This window comes from Cydia splendana, chromosome 2 (assembly GCF_910591565.1).
Source record: "Cydia splendana chromosome 2, ilCydSple1.2, whole genome shotgun sequence".
In the NCBI taxonomy this organism is placed as follows: Eukaryota; Metazoa; Arthropoda; class Insecta; order Lepidoptera; family Tortricidae; genus Cydia; species Cydia splendana.
The window spans coordinates 1,149,135-1,169,702 of NC_085961.1; the positions used below are offsets into that span (position 1 = coordinate 1,149,135).

General features: G+C 39.2%; 1 protein-coding gene and 1 non-coding gene across 3 annotated transcripts; both read right to left on the bottom strand.

Annotated features, from left to right (window-relative positions):
• Positions 1 to 483: 483 nt before the first annotated feature.
• On the bottom strand, positions 484 to 19,318 carry LOC134801621 (inner centromere protein). Of its 2 annotated transcripts, XM_063774242.1 has the most exons (23): positions 19,132 to 19,318; positions 18,707 to 18,824; positions 17,164 to 17,327; positions 16,445 to 16,504; positions 15,212 to 15,311; positions 14,570 to 14,704; positions 13,590 to 13,700; positions 12,918 to 13,042; positions 12,268 to 12,331; positions 12,046 to 12,097; positions 11,554 to 11,890; positions 10,738 to 10,843; positions 10,484 to 10,586; positions 9,556 to 9,640; positions 9,349 to 9,462; positions 8,952 to 9,124; positions 8,488 to 8,580; positions 7,804 to 7,864; positions 7,255 to 7,394; positions 6,542 to 6,642; positions 5,275 to 5,411; positions 4,366 to 4,560; positions 484 to 770 (listed from the first exon to the last, which is right to left on the bottom strand). In XM_063774242.1, the coding sequence occupies exons 1-23, from the start codon at positions 19,210 to 19,212 to the stop codon at positions 765 to 767; spliced, it is 2,661 nt and encodes an 886-aa protein (XP_063630312.1). In that variant the 5' UTR covers positions 19,213 to 19,318; the 3' UTR covers positions 484 to 764. The 2 variants fall into 2 exon arrangements, with proteins under 2 accessions (XP_063630312.1, XP_063630319.1); XM_063774249.1 differs by lacking the exon at positions 16,445 to 16,504 and having other exon boundaries at positions 485 to 770.
• Trnam-cau (transfer RNA methionine (anticodon CAU)) lies at positions 1,539 to 1,611 on the bottom strand. The gene has a single exon. It is a non-coding gene; the product is annotated as a tRNA-Met (tRNA).
• Positions 19,319 to 20,568: the final 1,250 nt, after the last annotated feature.

Below are 20,568 nucleotides of genomic sequence, written 5' to 3' on the forward strand. Positions count from 1 at the left end.
CACTCTTGCATATTCGAGCGATAAAGAGGCAGATAACTAAATTTTGATTTTCGCGTTTACCGGTAGGCCCTTGTTAACAAACCGCCTTGATGCATCAATGTCATATTTTATGGTCTGTGAAAACTTGTCAAAAAACAGTTTAAGGCACAGTATGCATAAGTTAGTCTATGAATTTACTGTGTCGGTAGTGCTGCACTCTGGCGGCAGAAAATTGCAGTAATATCCCCTATTGCGTCTTACATTTTTTAAGCAAAATGCGTGACGCAAATACACATTGGACAAATATCTTGGACAATTGGAATACCACCCTTAGAGATAAAGTTACACTTGGAAGAAGCGTAAATTATTTCCATGATTACTGTAGGGTTTAGAGTTAGACCAAGATAAGTCTGCAACGATTTTGATAACACACGCAGTGTGTCATTTTAAACGTCATTATATTATGACGTACATATAACACTTGCACTGCGTGTGCTATCAAAATCGTTGCAGACTTATCTTGGTCTAACTCTAGAAGGACTCTATTTGTGTATGATTGCCTTATTTATTATAATTTCTGGTGAATAAAATTAGAATGTTACTATACTGAGAACATACATGATGGCAACAGCAGCTCATTATATATTAGAAAATTAGAGTAATTTTGGGCGTGAACAGGTCTTTAGTAAATGGTCGGCATTATATATCTATATATAATTAGCGATAACATACAAATTACATAATACTATTTACAATGATCGCCCGCGACTGGTCTCAACTCGATGTTATACCTGAAAAATAAATTGAAAGTTCAGATTAAATAAACGCTGTAGGGTCAAGGAGGGAACAGTGGCTCAATGCAGACAGTGGCTCAGTCGCCCAAATACCGCTATACACTACCACCTAGCACCCTTACGTGATAGAATAACCATTGCTCGTCCAATTGAATTTGTTCGATTACTGAATGTTTCTGCTGTATTAGTAGGGAAGCTAATAGCTTATCTCGTGTTGGATTTAGGTTGAGTGAGCCACTGTACCCGGCTATTTTTTCAAGCCACTGTTGCCTCCTTGACCCTATACATTTTTGGGAGAAAATGTTTCCTACATAGGGTTTATGCTCTTGAATGCTAAGTTTTAATGCATAGATAAAAAAACAAATAAACCCTTGCAAGCCCTTGTCCTTTCACCTTTATTATTAAGTTTACATCAAATTGAACTAATTACTACACCTTATAAAACAAAGTCCCCCGCCGCGTCTCTCTGTTTGTGTGTTTGTATGTTTGTTCGCGATAAACTCAAAAACTACTGAACGGATTTTCATGCGGTTTTCACCTATCAATAGAGTGATTCTTGAGGAAGGTTTAGGTGTATAATTTGTTAACCCATGCGAAGCCTGGGCGGTTCGCTAGTAATTATACAAAATTTTAATAAATCATTAAAAAATTACACCCATGCCAGGAATTTTAGGTATAGACACGATTTATTTCGACAGGTTCGTAAATAGATCAACAAATGTATAAATCAAAAGCCCTTTGCCACAGAAAGAAATACAAAAACTATGCCCCGGGTGAGGATCGAACTCACGACCTTAAGATTATGAGACTTACGCGCTGCCTACTGCGCCACCGAGGCCGGTACTGGGCCGACGAAAATAACCAACTATTGGTGTTATCTATATAAACATACTTACACTCGTTTTTCGGTTATCTATAAAAAAAAAATTGAAGTGCAGATTTATTTTTGGATTATCTGCTTTAGCGATACGATATAGTTCGCGAAGTAGCTGATCTTGTACTTAATAAAAAAAAAGTTGTGGCAATTTTATAAATGAATAAATGTTTACACCCATTACTAAGGGTGGTATTCCATCGCACTCTCTCATTAAGCAAAATGTGAGACGCAATATACATTGGACACCACCCTTACTGAGCATTGATATAGAATAAGAACTGGATACCCAATCAGCCGCCAAAAATGGCCCCGCAAAAGTAACGTTAAAACAGATCACGCGTTACTTTTTCGTTTAGTCTTGTATGGACCGCTCAAATGTGAAGTTGTCAACAATGTCGTAAAATGGTCGTAAAAATATGCAAAAATAACAATGATAAAACAAGGAAAAAGCATGGAATGTCTTTCTTTCGGTTAGTTCTTTGGATAGCATTACATATTTTATGTAATCTGGTGGTAATTTCATGGTTTTGAATAAATTATTTTGTTAGTACCAAAGAAGGGACGTGAAGGAACAAAAATCTAATGAGTCGATGTGAGGTCAATACTTTTTTATTTATATATGGAATTCGTAAGATAAATAAATAAAAATAAAACTAAAAATCATTTATTTCAGGTTCCAGGACCCATATTACATTTACAAAAAAATAAAATAATAATAATAATATAAGAATAAGATATAATATGGGACAGGATTCTCTGCCTCTGGCTTGCCTTAGCCGGCCGGCCAGAGTGGAGTCGTTAGAGCTATAAGCTCCAGGGGAGGAAGTGAAATATGCATAAGACGCGAGTTGGCACAGTGGCTGTTAACAGCCACTGGGTAGAAAGCGGCGCACACCTCTCGACACCCCTGAGCCGCTCACACCGGTGTTGCCCTTGAGCCATCCTAGATGTCGCTTTTTGTGGGGGCCCATCTTGTGAGGGCGAGTCACCGTCTGCCGGAAATAAAATTGCATACCGTTTTATTAGGCAGGCGTCCGGTTTTTTACCCCATAGCTCAGTTCTTAGTCCATCGCTTTCACCCAATAACCTAGTTCATTTTAGATTCCATCAACTCTCAATAGTCCTTACACCCTGGCGGGTGCTGCCTCTGCGTGCGTCCCATGACACGGGCAAGGGCAGCCTCCACTCGGTGTACCCCTTACATTTCATTAAAGTGTCAAAAGGGCCTCTACGTGTTGGCTTCGGCTCCGCGCACGCCTCCCAAAGGTCCGGAACACCATTGTTCCGTGATGGGAAAGAGATATAATATTATGTTTAAATTCGAGATTTCCAAGAAAACCTATGCGACGTGCAGAGGACTGCTATTATAGCAAGAGATAGGGGTGATGCAGTTTTAAACAAGGCAAAACGGCAATTGTGTGTTCGGCCCATTTCCCTGTTTCCGACATAGGGGCTATTCATAAATTACGTCATTTCAAATTAGGGGGGGGGGGGTCTGGACATCGGATGATGCTAGCATGACGTAGGAGGAAACAGGGTCATTCGAAGCATGATTTTTGGATGATTTTAGGGCGGGGGGGGGGGGGGGGGGGGGGTCAAAAATAGATGACGTAATTTATGAATAGCCCCATATACACGACCAATAAGGGCTTACATCGACTAACTGTAAATGCTAAAACTGTCTGAACACAGTGACAACCACAGGATTTTTTTGATAAAGACCATAACCAATCAGTACCAGTAGCGACCTAAATGTCCCCGTGCACTATATGCAAAGAACGAAAGTGCGAAGAGTATTATGTAGATCTAAAATACACAGTTATTTAATAAGTTGAATTTATTTCAAGGAAAATAGTATTTAAACACGTATACTACTTATTAAAAATAAATTTGTTTTATGATAACTTACACGGGTTGTTACAATGAATTAATTTTATTTGAACTTCCGATCAAATTAAATTTGTTTCTTTTATTACTTTGGTTTTTCTGTACAGTAATACCTATTAAAATGAACCAAAGGGCCTCCATTCGTTCATTATTCTCGTTTGACGTAAATACAATGGTGACGTTACGTTTAGTGCCATCGGACTTAAAGTTTTAACAGTGTTGGTACTAATGTTTATAAATTTGACACTTAATGCTTACGACAGTAAGTTCTTTTCCGAACAAAACATTTATCTTGACTCAAAATTTACGTAAGCGTTTTTATCATCAATGCAAATTTGGCGCTTGTGTCATTCTGACCCACGTTTTGTTGACGTTTTTGTTCCGCTCTGTGTGTCTATTTCTAATATTAAGTCAGTGTTACTGAGAGAATTAGACACAATGCACATTGGACCAAGTAATCGGACATGTGCAATACTACCCTTTGTTCAGCAAAGCAAGTAAGTTGACTTTAGGCTACTCTTGTATAAGTAATATATGATGTTGGGGGCATTAAGTAGACTTGACAGTAAAAATGTTTTCAAAAATAATTTTTTGACAGAAATTAATAAAGAACATTTCAGTCTTTAGAACGTAAACCAATCTAAAATATAATTTTTAATCACAATTAGGGCAGGTTATCGTCTCGCGGATGGCGAGGATGTCATTAAGGTCGTACGATATGATGATGCTCAAATCGTATTCCGGTAATTTCGAATCATGTCCAAAGTCGAAAAATTTTGAAAATGGACTCCGACGTGTAGAATTTGGGAATGGGGCGATTATACTCACCGGAGACTCCTGGACCCTGGACAGGTGTAAGGTTGGCGGGGTGCGCCACACGGCGGACGAGGTGCGCTTGAGCGCGGCGCGCTCCACGGCCGGGAATATAGCGCGCAGGTCCACGTGGTGCACGCGCACCGAGAACAGCGCGTCCACGAGGCCGTTGGGAAGCAGGTGCTGCAGCGCCAGCTGCCGGTGCCGCGACTGGAACACAAACATTTGCAACAAGCATGAACTAAACGCGCCCACAGAATAAGTAATAGTACTACCGTACAGAAAGGACACTTCCTACGAAACCGAAGTTTGATAGCGATTCAGGGTCGAATCGTGTTATCCCTTTGTAACTTATCGCACTATCCCTTTCGACTATTTAGGGTTGTCAAAATTCAGGTAATTATCTTATTGTTAACGCAACGGGACGTCAAGTTGTGCCAACCCTAATAATTGCTCGGAGCAATGCTGAGCCGAACGGATCCGAGTTTGCACGAAGTCAGGAGTATCTCCCCACTGTTAATGGTACTAGGCACAGAAGATTCAATGCTGTAACAAAACGCGTCTATTACGACAGATATGGCCGTAAGGTAACGCAAGCGCGAGCAGGCGTCCATTCCGTAGCGGTGCGCAACTACTACTGCTAGACACCAAAATTGGTGTGGCCGCATGTACTGGTAAAGACGCGACGAAATCGCCTGCCTATGTATGCACATGAAACTGTTGGAAGTTCATAGTCTCTTTTTTATTTAATAAAAATGAAGATCTCAAAATTGATTCTATTAAATCCTCGGGGTGAGAACTAAATTCGTCCACTATTTACTTTTGAATACTAATACAATAAGTCGCGGGTTCAAGTCCTGCCGGAAACGATATTTTTTCCATTTTTCCTTTAATATAAAATTTGTGTTACTAGTACAATAATACCTTGCACCAGGCGGGGGTGGGGAACTTAGGGGGCGCGTCATCATCATCATCGTCCGAGTTGAGGTGCTGGAAGCCGTCCTGCATGTACACGGGCTCCATCGGAGGCGCTTTCGTGCCATTCTTCAATGGCGTATGCACTGAAAACAAAAAGTCAACACATTAGTCCAGTCTAAATGAGAAAAACCAAAATACATTATTTTTTTTGTTATGAAAGTATATATCATTCAGCCTATCTACGTCCCACTGCTAGGCACAGGCCTCCTCTCATGCGAGGGCTTGGGCTATAGTCCCCACGCGGATTGGGGACTTCACATACACCTTTGAATTTTTTCGCAGATGTATGCATTCCTCACGATATTTTCCTTGACCGAAAAGCTAGTGGTAAATATCAAATGATATTTCGTAAGTACATAAGTTCCGAAAAACTCATTGGTACGAGCCAGGCTTTAAACCCGCGACCTCCGGATTGAAAGTCGAACCACCGGTATCCACTCGGCCACCACCGCTTGAAAGTACTCTTGACAAAATCTTGTAACAATCTCAATCAAAAGTCCTACAGTAATCGATAAGTGCGATTTGTAACTAAATCTTCTTCGATTAAATTACCCTTTGCGGCAGAATGACGCAAAGTTTTTGTATTTATTTATTTCGAAGTTTTTTGCACATAAAAATAGTAAAGCAGGCGGACTTAATGCCACTATAGGCATTCTTTACCAGTTAACCATAGGAAAAAACAGAAAAGAGTCAAGGTAGCTGCATTTGTAATATTATGCAATAAATTTAGACCATTACAAGCGTCCAATAACTTAAATATAATTTAGTGGAATAATAACTGGGGGCCGACATTTGAATTTCGAGCGCTCGATTTCGTGTGGCACCCTTCAATGTATCTCCACCATTAGGCATTTAAATTCTACTCAAATAACGTTAGATTCCCAATTTTCTATTGCTCGTATATCAAAAATATCAATTCACCGTTTTCCACAGATTTAGGAGTGACAAAATTTAGCGCTCTAAATTCAAAAAAGGGAAAACCGGACAAGTGCGAGTCGGACTCGCCCTCCGAGGGTTCCGTACTTTTTAGTATTTGTCGTTATAGCGGCAACAGAAATATATCATCTGTGAAAATTTCAACTGTCTAGCTATCACGGTTTATGAGACAGCCTGGTGACATACAGACGTACAGTGGAGTCTTAGTAATAGGGTCCCGTTTTCACCCTTTGGGTACGGAACCCAAAAATCGCCCCCCCTGATATGTTTAACTTACTTTTGTCAGCTTCCATTCTTTGCTTCATCTTCTGTTTCTCGAGATACTCTTTCTGTCTCTTCTCGATGTCTTTAGCCATCATCGCAGCCTCTTTCTTCATACTGGAAAATATTTCAATTTTTTTTTAATTATGAATGGGCTTACTCATGGCCACAGACTAGCCGAGGCGTAGACGTGGCCTACGATGGAGCGAGCTCGCCCAGAAGGTTGCCGGGTTATAAGAACACGGAAATATAGACGCCGGCAAGGAATATTACAAGCTTTTATTTAACTTGCCCTGTGAGTTATTTTACAGTACTTGTGGTGCTACTTTACCACACTAGTGCGATAATTAGCACATTACGTAACTATGTCGAAAACTTAAAGGGAAATATGTACTGTAAAACGTTGTACGATACATACGCGAATAGGTAATTCGGAATTCGTGACGATTTAAAACACTCCCTTCGGTCGTGTTTTAGTTTATCGACACTCGTTGAGAGTTTCCTATTTTTCGCACGTGTATCTTAATGTACTATTATTTATTTAATAAAAGATAAAAATAGAAGCGTGACAGAGTGGTCAGAAACAAGTCAACGAAAATAATTTTGATCCAGTTGAGTGTGTCGTATGTAGTATGGTACAAACAGCAACACTCTGTACATGGGTGGACCTTATTACAATAGGCATAAGGTCCACCGATGTACAGTTACAGTGTATGGGATGGTACTTACGCCTCGCTTTCCTCTTGCTGCTTCTTCCTGGCCGCGTCAGCCTTCCTCTGTTCCTCGGCGAGTCGCGCGAGCCTCGCCTGCTCCTCGGCGCGGCGCCGCTCCTCCGTCTCCGCCACTTTACGCGCTAGCTCTTGCTTTTTCTAAAACATACGTTTATACACTTAAATAGGATCATGTCAATAAAAATACGTGCATTAGGTCGTTAATATGATAGGCATACTGTGTTTAGTAAGGAAACAACACCGACTTGCTAATTTTAATTAAAAAAAAAATCGAAAATCAATGAAATTGGTGACTTTTCATGGGACAATTAAAAGACAGTCATATTATAAATGCAAACAAGTTAGGTATATGACTTCAATTAACTTATGTAGGTACAAAAATCATATATTTTCAAGGCACCTTACCGCGATAGCAGAAGACGCTGGTTCGATTCCAGCCTTGGGCACTGGATGCTTTGGTTACTTTTTCTTAGTATATGACATTTATTTCAGTTTATATTTTCAAGTCATCATCAATATCATCATGTTTAGCATACATTTTACTTACCCTTTCTACCTCCTTCATTTTTTCTAGTTTCCCTTGATCAGCATGGGCTTGTTTCTCCATCCTGATGACAAACATTCACACATTTGAAAATATTCATTTACAGTACATATGGTCCTATTTTCCCGCACTAGTGCGTAAAACAGCACTTTTCGTGCGTATGTCAAAAGTTTAAAGGGCCATATGTACTGTAAAACGTTGTACGATACACGTGCGAATAGGTAATTCGCAACTCGTGTCGATTTAAAACACTCCCTTAGGTCGTGTTTTAATTTATCGCCGCTCGTTTCGAATTGCCTCTTTCCCGCACTTGTATCGTAAATAACTATTTTCAAATCAATAAAAAAATTGATTAGACTTTTGTGTCCTGGGGAAGGACATAAGATAGTCTTTACCAAGGAAGTCAATCAAAATCTAGATTTTTCCCTAGCCTGTTTTAGTGTCCCACAGCTGGGCAAAGGCCTCTCCACGACTCCCGATCTAGCGACTCTTCCGGCCAGTTGTTGAGGATGGTGTCTAGGTCTAAAATCTAGTAAGAAATAAAAATGTGGCTTTCCATTATTTAGAGAAGGGTCCTTATGCTTCATGTGCAATAAGGATCTTTTTATCAGAATTTCTGTTGGAATTTACCTTATTGTACTTGAAGCACAAGGACCCTTCTGTGATGGATAGCCACAAATAAAGTACCTGTCCCTCGCCTGCGCCTGTAGCGCGGCCCTGCGTTCCTTCTCGGCCGCTTCCCGCGCCGCTGCGGCGGCCGCCATTTTCTCTTCGCGTTTTCTAAAAAAAAATAATAAAAAAAAGTTTTTAAATCTGACAGCGCACGGCCAGCTGCAGTGGAGATCCTTGGCTGAAGCGTGTGTCCAGTAGTGGACATCCAACACTCAATATGATAATGATGAACAGCAAATGCAGATATTCCAGGCATTATTATTATTGCTCTGATTACTGGTATGCCGACGGAAATTTTCCAAAAAGTGCGAAATTTCTACATGATTACGGAAACTTGAAAAAATATGTAATTTTTGTATGGAAATCAAAAAAAATATTTGTATAATGCAAGTTGCCCTTGTTTTCTGTGAAATTTTCCTAGAACTTTTCCAAGTTTTTGGAAACTTTCCGCAACTTCTGTGACTTTTGTCTGTTCTCACCGTTTCTGCATCTCCTTCTTAGCCTCCAGCATGGCTTCCTTCTTCTTCCTCGCGTCATCTTTGCTGAGCAGCTCCTCGCGGGCTTTATTGATAGCGGTCACTTTAGATGCTGAAGCCGGCAACGTCTTTACAGGGGGCAGTTTCGCGGTCGGCTTTGTGGCTGAACTTGATATCTGGAAAATAAAGAAAAGGTAGGTTTTACATATTTAAAACATAAAACAAATGTAACATTACACTGAAAATACAAAGTTAATTTGTTTCATCTGAAAATGTCACGCACACGCCAACAATATTTTATATAATTTAACTCTTAACGCCTAGGGTTCTTTGACTTTAAGGGGTTCTTGGATTCTGAATTCCTTTGGTTTTTACACCATGTACTTATCTTAGGGCTCACCTGAGTGGTCTTGCCGTTGAATATCATGTTGTTCATCTTGGTGAGCGTGTCCGCAGACAGAACCTGCTTGGATATTATTTTGTCGGGCGGCGTACTGTTTTCTGTTTCGGCGGCCTGTCAAATTTATTTAAAAAAATTAATTCCAATCAAAACTAACGAGCAACATATATTTAAGATTTTTCAAAACAGAACTAAAATTTATATTACCTTTTTGGCCATAGCTCTCGTTTTTGTCCTAGTGGTCCTGGCGGCCATCTCTTCAAATTGTTGTACTTTGGCTTTTACAGCAGAACTGCAAACAAATCACACGTACAAATTAAATATACTTTTTAGGATTTCGCCAGCAAAAAATTAATCAAATCAAAGGCAAATCAGATAGTAGCCATTGAATAGATACATGGCACGCGTTTTTCAAACAGAATTTCGCGCAATCGAACTCTAGAATCTGTATCTTTAGGTACTTAAATAACAGTAAACAAATAATTTGTACATTTTCGGGTAGTTATAACATTTATTAGCCAAACCACAAACAAATACAAAACCACCTGGAGATGTCACTGAACGACCTGACTTTAACCTACATTATTTGATCATGTAATGTTTTCATCTACCCTCTACTGGCTTAAGGAGCCATTTGAGTGTAGGATTTGTTTACTTTTATTTAACACCTAAAGATAGAGTAGTTTTAAGTCGGGTACCCACTGAAAATCAGCGTCACGTCCTGCCGTGGCATTATGTATTGTCTTAATGTTTTTACAAATTACTATGTTAAATAAATGTTTTTTTTTCTTTCTAATTAGAAAGTGAAAGAAGGCTGACAAAGAGAGTGTATAAGGTAGAAGTTGAAGTGGGAGTTGGAAGGGGTAGACCTCGGCGGACTTTCTTTGATCAGATCGGGGAAATCCTGAAGAAAGGCCAGGTCAAGAGCACCCTAAACCGGCGAGCGTGTATGAGGAATGTTATGAAAGTGAAGGAAGCGAAATAGGTATGTTAGGATCGTAGCAAGTGGAAATCCGTGGTCTCTGCCTACCCCTCCGGGAAATAGGCGTGATTATATGTTATGTTTTTAATTAGACTGCTTGAGTGATTTGATTAGGTCCTTCCGGATGCAACTGGTGCAAGCGGTGAGACTTACGTGGGTTCCGGTTGTTTGTGGTCCTTGGTGGGCGTGCAGTACTCCTCGCTGTTGTCGTCCGTGAGCAGGGACAGGTCGTCCGTCATGTTGGGCGTCGCGCCGTCTGAAAACAATGCCTATATTTTATATATTTTTATAAGCAAAATATATTTATTTAGTACTAAGTTTACAAGTAAAAGATAAAGAAAAATACAATCACTAAAATCTTTAGAACTAATAATAGAATATCAATTTAAGTTGAAGTAAAATGTTACCTTTCTCTATAACAACTGTGGAGTCCATAATCTTAGCTTGTGGTTTGTCCAAAACCATGGTGTCTCGGTTGATTTTGTCTAACACGACTGTTTCATTCATTGCAATCTGTAAAAAACGAAACATATGTTATTTATCTTTACAACCTATCATATTTTCCTTTGTTCTTAGAGTGATTATCCACACTAAAATTATAAATGTGTCAGTAATATTAATTTTTAGTATAATACGCGAGTAAGAAATATTTCCACAACTCCTAATTCTACGCCGATTTCCTCAATGAATGCTTGAAAATATAATTACTTGAAAATATTTTTTTACCGATTAATAAGATTTTTGCTTAATAGATAATTTAACATCAGTTTCTGCAACTTTTATTCATAATCTTTTTCATGAAAAACTTAACGGGTTAAAGGGGCCCACATACCAATTTCGCCGGACTATATCAGCTTGTCAGTTGTTCGGAGCTTTCAAATTTTGCGTTTAACTGACAGGCTGATATCGTCCGACGAACTGGTAAGGGGCTGTCCATAAATTACGTCATCGTTTTTTGACGATTTTAGACCCCCCACCTCTCTAAAATCATCCAAAAATCATGCTTCGAATGGCCCCATTTCCTCCTACGTCATGCTACCATCATCCGATGTCCAGACCCCCCCCCCCCCCCCCCCCTAATTTGAAATGACGTAATTTATGAATAGCCCCTAATCAGTGGCCCCCTTTAGGCGCGATTTAGTGCAGTCTTGACTCAGCTCACTCAACTCGACTGTACATTCAGTCGCAATCACTTTAAAAGTATAACATTAATAACCACTTACCGTAGTCTTTCCGTCAGTATGGTCATACACCCCATTAGTCAGCACGACCGTCTTATCCATACTAATAGTCACCGTTGTATTCACATTGCTTATAACCTGAGTCTCCTCCATCGCTTGCTTGTCAACTTTGGACTTTGGCCCCTTCTTCTTACCGCCCTTTTTCGATTGGATCGAGTCATCTGAGATAACAGATTGCGTTGAGTCGTTTTTGGTCTTTTTGACGGTCTTTTGAGGTATGGCGGGCGATTGGGTCTCGGGGATGGATATTCTTTCTTCTTTGGGGGTGATTATTTCTGGTTCTGGGGATGGATCTTTTGGTTTAGGTGGTTCTTCCTCGCTGAAAAAAAAAAGTTTTTATTGTGTTACTTTTTGACAATTTTATGAGTTATGACATACATATTGTATGGGTCGTTACAAACTATGTTTCTAAATGTGTGAAAAACTGGGGACATTTTAATCTTTGCCTGATTTAAATTTGTTCCTGATACTTACGCTGCTTTCTTCCCTCGTCTAGTTCTCTTTGGTCGAGGTTTGTCTGGTGTACCTGGAAAAATATTAATTAATATTTTATATTTATTTATAAAAATAAAATAAAACATACGGAAATCAATGTTGTGTAATGAAATTAATATATGATGCGTTAGAAAGTAAATTTATTTTAAAAGGTATATTGTGTGATTTGTGTGCAATAGAAAGGGGTAAGAAATAACTTACCAATGCTGTTTTCTACGGGCGGTTGTGTATTTTCTATGTCTGTAGTTGAGGACTCTGATACTTTCTGTAAAAACCATGAACATATGTACTTTATATTTTATGGAAGGAGTGAAACATTGTAAAGTTTCATTCTGTATGAAATGGTTTCACTGAATTATGTGGTCGATTAAAGGTACAAATTAGAACTTGTAGACGTGTCGCGACCGTAGACGACAACTGAAGCACTCGTGTCGCGGCGACGCGTCGTCTGTAGTCGTCGCCGGGTTACAAGTTGTACCTTAAAGTCGCAAAGCTCTTAAGTATATGTGAAAGGAGATAAGGGATTTGCGACTTTATTTGACAACACCAACTTCTTAACAATTGAATTGATGAAGGAGGTAATTAACTGGGTAATCAAATTTTAGTATTTGTGATATAAATAAAAACCGGACTAGTACGAGTCTGACTCACCCACCGAGGGTTCCGTACTTTTTAGTATTTGTTGTTATAGCGGCAACAGAAATATATCATCTGTGAAAATGTCAACTGTCTAGCTATCACTGTTCATGAGATACAGCCTGGTGACAGACGGACGGACGGACAGTGGAGTCTTCGTAATAGGGTCCCGTTTTTACCCTTTGGGTACGGAACCCTAAAGAGTTCAGTAGTACCTTTTTAGCTCGGGTGCGTTTGGGCCTGGGTTCTGGAGGCGGTAGTTGCTGCGTGTCCGCTTCGGCCTGCCTAGCGGCCGTGCCGCGGCGAGACGCTCGCGCTGCTCGCTCCACAGGTGCTGGAGCTAAAACACAAACACACATTAAATACATACTAAGATAATAGCAAAGGGAATAGAGTGTATAGAGGCGGATTGTCAAAGTAAATTATGCAGCCACTGTTAATTTACTGCCATCTTTCGACAGAAGATTAAAACTGTTAGAACGCCATTTGACTTAGACCATTATTCTTTCACTGATATGTATTAACTTGTTAAATACATATTAATATTAACGCCATCTACTCGAGAGTAGGCTGAAGGTTATGGCGCCATCGCTCAATAATATTGCACCATACCTTTGGCCTACAGTTGAGTAGATGGCGTTAATATTAATATCAGTGAAAGAATAAGGATCAAAGTCAAATGGCGGTCTAACAGTTTTAATCTTGTCGAAAGATGGCATTAAATGTACTTTACCTACATAATTTACCATCAACTCTCTATTTCAAATTCTCTTTAATAATAGTATTATTAAGACAATATAGATTCTTATAAATTGACATTAATGTAATTTGTACTGTAATCATATGTTGTGAAAAAAAAGGTAATAATTTTACAAGCAAAGTTTTACCAGGTGGTGGCGGCATGGTCTCCGTATTCTTCCTTGTTCTTGTGCTGCGCTTGCCGGACGGCTCGTCCTCACTATCCGTAGATTTCTCCTTTGGTGGTAGCTTGCGGGGCTCTAAAAGTTCAAATACAATCTATACAATACAATAAAAATATGTGTACAAAACACATACATACATACACACATACAATCACGCCTATTTCCCGGAGGGGTAGGCAGAGACCACGGATTTCCACTTACTACGATCCTGACATACCTCTTTCGCTTCCTTCACTTTCACTTCACTTATTTGAATAAAATTAGAGCAGAGCTCGCATTGATGCATTTGAGATGTGGTGCTGGAGGCGAATGCTTCGAGTGCCATGGACAGCCCACGGCACAAATGTGTCCATCCTACAAGAAGTGGGAGTTACTGTCACGCTGTCAACCATCTGTCTTCGCAGAATTTTTGAATTCTTTGGACACATAGCCAGAAAGAAAAATGACAAACTGGAAATGCTTCTGGTAACGGGGAAAGTCCAAGGAAGGCGACCACGTGGAAGAAGCCCAATGCGATGGACAGATCAGATCCGCGAAGGCACTAAATTATTATTATTGAGGGCGGGTTTAAATTCAGCAAGCTGTACCCGCACCTTTTTCATTACTTACACAATTTGTTACACAATGTTTAGATTAATACTTACCTACTTACTCCTTATACCTAAGATGGACTAATTACCTACCTAACCCTTATACTATACCTAAGAACTTATGTAAAAAGTAATGAAATAAACGCATTTGTATTTGTAAATCTAAAATCCACGATGCACTGCACACTGCTGAAGATCGCAACAAGTGGAAGGAGTTAGTCCACAAAATAATTCGTGGAGGCCACGACCCTCAGCAAGGAGGGAGGAGGAGGACTTGAATAAAAAATATCTCGACTTATCGGGTTTGCAAGCAATACTTAATTATGCAGTTATATAAAATAATCTTGATCTTACTTGGAACAGGAGCGGCTGGTGGTGGCATGGAGGCTTCATCCTTACTGGGTTCTTGTTTCACAGGCACCAGCGGTATGTCTAACACCGCTTCTGTTTCCATGGGCTCCGGAGGGAGGGATATCTTCTCTTGTTTCACTGTAATTTTGTAGTCATTGTTAGTATTTAAATTCGCTCATCAAAATCGTACTAGACACAGGAGGATTAATTATTGCCACTTAAAAATAAATCTGTAACAAATCGTTAAAAAGAATGTCCGGGTGACATTCTTTTTAACGTTTTTTTGTTTTAATTCACCCTGATGTCCATATAAGGTTGATAAATAAGGCATATTCACGTGCCCTAGCTACAGTCCAGTTCATAAGTATGTATACATTTCTTCACCTTAATCCATTGCAATAAGGTAAAAAATGTATATATATTTATGAACTCTACTCTACAACAGTAAATAAATTAGCGTTTTAAAGGACTTAAAAACGCTACCCATGAGCTCCATCATCCGGCACATGGAGATGGTGGGAAAAGCTCTTGAGTAGTATCGGCTTTTGCCGATTGCGCGTCGATATATCTGGGAAGACCCTTATGGAACAAAATGGCAGTTTGGACATAGCTTTACATGTATTTATGCTTTCATAGTAAGATTACCCTGTACAACCGGCAGCGTGTTCTCCTTGTCGTCATCCTTACGTCGCCGTGTCTTGTCCGTGTCGTCTCGCCGCAGCTTCTGTGTCAGACTCACGTTCACCTGCAGATTATTAACATTTTTTACATTTTATGCAAGCAGTACTTTTTAACGAGTACTAGCGACCCGACCCGGCTTCGCACGGGTTACACAAAACTTTAACAAATTATACTCCTAAACCTTCCTCAAGAATCACTCTATTGATAAGTGAAAACCCAATGAAAATCCGTTCAGTAGTTTTTGAGTTTACCGCGAACATACACACACACAAACGGACCGACGCCGTGGGGGACTTTGTTTTATAAGGTGAAGTGATGTAAGTGGGAAACGTTGGGACAGATCATATAACCAGTGTGTAAGTTGCCTTAGCGCCACTTGCACTATCCCACTAACCCGGGGTTAGCCGGTTAAACAATTAACCCAATGTCAAATTGTACTGGTAACCATGGTAACTCCAGGTTTAACTGGTTAACCTCGGGTTAGTGAATGGTGCAAGTGGCCCTCAAATAGTAAATTAAATTAGGGTGTATTTCATATGTCCGATATCTTGGTCCAATGTCATTGCGTCTCACTCCCTCATTAAGCAAAATGTGAGACGCAAAGGGGCTGTCCATAAATTACGTCATCGATTTTTGACCCCCCCCCTATAATCATCCAAAAATCATGCTTCAAATGACCCCATTTCCTCCTACTTTATGCTACCGTCATCCGATGTCCAGACCCCCCTAATTTGAAATGACGTAATTTATGAATAGCCCTAAATACACATTGGACCAAGAAATTTAACAGGTGGAATACCAGCCTTACACAAAATGTTTTAACTACAATGCAACTAGAAATATATGTGAAATATTATGGGATAAATTGTCCTAATAATATCAACCACCTATCTAGGAGAAAGAACTGCTGAATACCTAATAAAACAAGAATATTTTACATATAAATATGACCTATTCCATTCCATATGCCATAAGTATTCAGTTAGGGTGCCATTCCCTCACATTTTGCTTAATGAGAGAGTGAGACCCAATGACATTGGACAGGTGGAATACCACCCTTATATTATGGTAATGCTTTCCATAATTTAATTTTAGATAGAACTAAACCTAAGCAAGAAATGGTAAGAGAAAAATAACTAGCTATTACTACTGATTTACATTACATTCTATGGACTTTGAAACAAATTTTAAATTTACCACGTCTTCATCATCACTGAGAAGTAAAATGTTCTGATTTAAAGACTCCAGGGCTTGTCTCTGCACAAGAAACAAATAGAGTTATTTTTTAGGGTTCCATACCCCAAGGGTAAAATTCGACCTTATTACTAAGACTCCGCTGTCCGTCCGACCGTCTACAACAACAACAACAAATACTAAAAACAAAATAAAAATTTAAGTGGAGCTCCCATACAAAAACGTGATTTATTTTATTTTGCCGTTTCTTGCGTAATGGTACGGAACCCTTCGTGCGCGAGTCCGACTCGCACTGGGACGATCTTTTTATATTGATAAAATTATTATGATTAGGTAAGTGCGACTTCCTCCAGAAAGATTCGGACTCACATCTTTGGAACACTCTCTCAGCCCTGTATCAATTCATATCTTTTCCATTTTTTACACTTTGGCTGCCCAAAATGGCTACAAAAGTGCATGGTTACAGTTTAAAACAAGCCTTAGTGAATTCTCAGCAGAAACGTCCATTAACTTTTTTTTTATGATACAGGAGGCAAACCAGCAGACGGATTACCTGATGGTAAGCGATTACCGCCGCCCATGGACACCCGCAAGACCAGAAAGGTTGTAAGTGCGTTGCCGGCCTTTAAGATTATTTATCATCATCAATCCACACTGACCAAGTCACAGGAAAAAGCTAGTTTCCAATAGTTAGTATAACAGTAGTAGTTTGTGATGTTTACCTGTTTGGTAATATTGTTCTGAGCCTTAACGGAGGCGTTTCTCTTGGGTCTCTTCTCTTGTTCAGGGCTCAACATGCCGTCCACCTGCTCCTTGCTCCGCTTGTTCGAGAGCCGCTTCTCCGAGCCATCCCTGGACTTCCTGACTTCTTTGGGGGAGTTTTCATCTGGAATTAATATTGTTATATTTGGTACAAACAGATATAATCTTTACTGTCTATTGGTGGACTGTATGTCTTTTTTAGGTTTACGAACTGTCAGTTAACAGTGTGGGCGATGATACAGTTAGAATTTCCTCAGATGTCTGAATGCTGGAAATACTTATAAATACAGTCAGCAGCAAAAGTTGCTAAGAGGGTGAGGTGTTCAAAATGATCTTGACACGACGTAATTGAATAAGCGTGTCAAGGTAATTTTGAACCCCACGCCCACTTAGCAACTTCTGCTGCTGACTATGCCATTAGGCAATATTAAATAAAAGGAATAAAAAAAGTAATTATGAAACTTATTTCCTTAGTCCATTCATATTCAAACACTATTATTCAACGAAGTCTCACAGATCTTAAATTTTGGTCTGAATAATCATCAGTTTTAAGTGCCTATTGTATATTTAATTATTTAAGTACTGCAGAATGGAGTATCAAGACAAACCATCCTGGTTTAACAATGCTTTTGGATCAAAATATTATGTAATTGTGATATATCTCTAATAAATAAATAAATAAAATCTTCCTAGTGTTGACCTGGTCTTTTGCCATGTCTCATGAGCGCCTACAGACCACTTGGAAACTAAGTTTAGTTGGTATAACATACTTTATAATAAATATGTTGAGCAAGACCAAGATAAGTCTGCAACGAATTTGGTGGCACTGGCACACACAGTGGAAGTGTTATTTTAAACATCAAACTTCTATGAAATTATGACATAAATGGGCATTTTCATTTAACTTGTACTTTAAAGCGTGACTTAAGTCGTGTTTCAGTAACGTCTAACCATTACATTCCTGACAAAATGTATGGGATTTGACATTGACCGTCAGTTTTGTAACGATTGCTAACCGGCCATTAAAGGTGCACAGTTAAGTGAAAATGCCCAAATAACACTTGCACTCCATGTGCTATCCAAATTGTTGCACTTATCTTGGTCTAACTATAAATGATTCTTTATAAGCAGAGGCTTAACTTGAAGACAGTTCATAGGCACTCACCAAGTAGTGAGCTAAGTATAGTATCAAAACATGAATGCCCGGTTGCCCTGCACCAAAAGGGGACCGTTTCTATGATTTTGGCTAAAATTTTCTAAGTGCCAGGCCCACCTTTCCTACAGTCCAATCGAATGCCCTCCTACTTTAACAAAAAATTATTCAATAATTGCTTCAGGCTGATTGCTACACTTATACTCACGGTAGTTGCAAGTGTTTTTTGAAGTCTTCAAATACAGGTTTGTAGGCTGTTGTCGGTCAAACCAGTAAGCATTTTAGACCAAAACAAACATTTTTTAAGCATTTAAATTGTAAATTGGACATATTCTAGTAAAATGGCGTACCTTCGTCTTCATTTATGCTCATAAGCGTATTCACCAGGGCCTTTTTCTGATTCTGGTCCCGTTTCCCGCGTCCGTTCTGATATTCCTCAGCAAACTTATCTATAGCGTCGAAAGCGACCTGCAAACCACGTCATTGTAATCACTAACACTGTATTCCACTCGGTAATTGAACACTTTATTGAGATTTTAGACGGAAAAGCGTCGCAACAAGAAAATTTGAAATTGAAGTTTTGATGTGATATTTCTATACTTGATATGCGTTTTATAGTTAATATAAAGTATTATCCTGGATCAAAAGATCTAAATGTGTTACAAGAACACAATACAACACCACTTTCAATTTCACATCGCTTCAAAAACGGTTTGATAAGTACACTGCAAGCCACCATTTTCACAACGTATTTTTAAACACAATATCGCTGTACCTTTATGTCTTCGTTTAGGGAGCGAACATAACTGTTCGATATTTCATTAAGTTTACACATTATTTCATCAAATACGGACATTATTGTAATAAAAAATACACTTTAATAAATGTTTCACAAATTGACAAACGACCTAAAACACTACACAATCGAAAACCGTTTGAAATTGAAATTTTACGTTGAATGTTGCCATGTCGTCGCCAGATGTAAATCGGATGCGTTCCAAAATAATATTTATTTTGTAAAAAACGCAAGATTTTTTTTTAAATATTGTTATTATAATTTTGAGTTGAATTCATAATATTAATTAAGAAAATAAGGCCAGCTAATTAGTTTAACACATGCTAGCACATGAAACATAAGTTTTTTCTAATACTATTGAGTTGATGTTGAGCAAATGTTGAGGCACTCGTAGTCAAAGAGAATGAAATATGCTCGTAGTAGCCCAAAAACAGGGGGGGGGGGGGGTTAAGGGCAAAGAGTATATTAAGTACTAGTTAAGGTTCAGCTCCCGATCGGTAGAAAAAGGCGGCAAATTTGACAAATGTAGGTGCGAAGGGATATCGTCTCATAGAAAATTTGAATTTCGCGCCGTTTTCTACTGATAAGATTTGCTTGACCATCTTTATATTTCTTTCTTACTGCTCTTAACAACTAGGGCAAATTATGCATTGTTAAGTTGTATATAATTATTATCATTATATAGGTAATATAATTTTGGCGCATTTAGCATCTACTTACTCTTAATTTCCTGCAAAGCGACTGGAAACAATGAAGCATCGTAATTGGGTAATAATAATATACATAATTATGTACATAATAATTTAAATTAAATAACAAAATGAAACAGCCGCCAAGCTGAAGTGGGACTGGGCGGGACACGTTTGCCGTATGCCGGATGACTTGTGGGCTAAAACAGCAACCAATTGGGTCCCACATCAAACCCGGGGTCGCGGCAAACCTCGAAGGCGTTGGCGAGATGACCTCGACTCCTTTGACAGGAACTGGTGGGAGACGGGTCAAAACCGGGATACGTGGAAAGGGGGGAGGGAGGCCTTTGCCCAGCAGTGGGACACTCTAGGCTCATATAAATAAATAAATATAAATAACAAAATCATCGGAAACACCTGACTGCCCAACACCACGCGACCATACGAATTTATTTTTCTAATACTTATTTAAGAGCGCTATTACATTTCGGCGTTGAGCGAGTTTAGGTATTTTACGCGCTGCGGCAGGCCGTGCGAGCTCAGTATGCCGATCCCTTCTACCACACTCGCACTACAATGATGGATTAAACATTCTTGATCCTTCGCGAAGCATATTGAAATCAACCATAACATAACAACACTAACTGTACTTAACTTTTAAGTTCTAAAACTGTTATTTGGTAAGTACGAAAATACTAAATGCAGTGCAAATGTACATAGGGGCTGT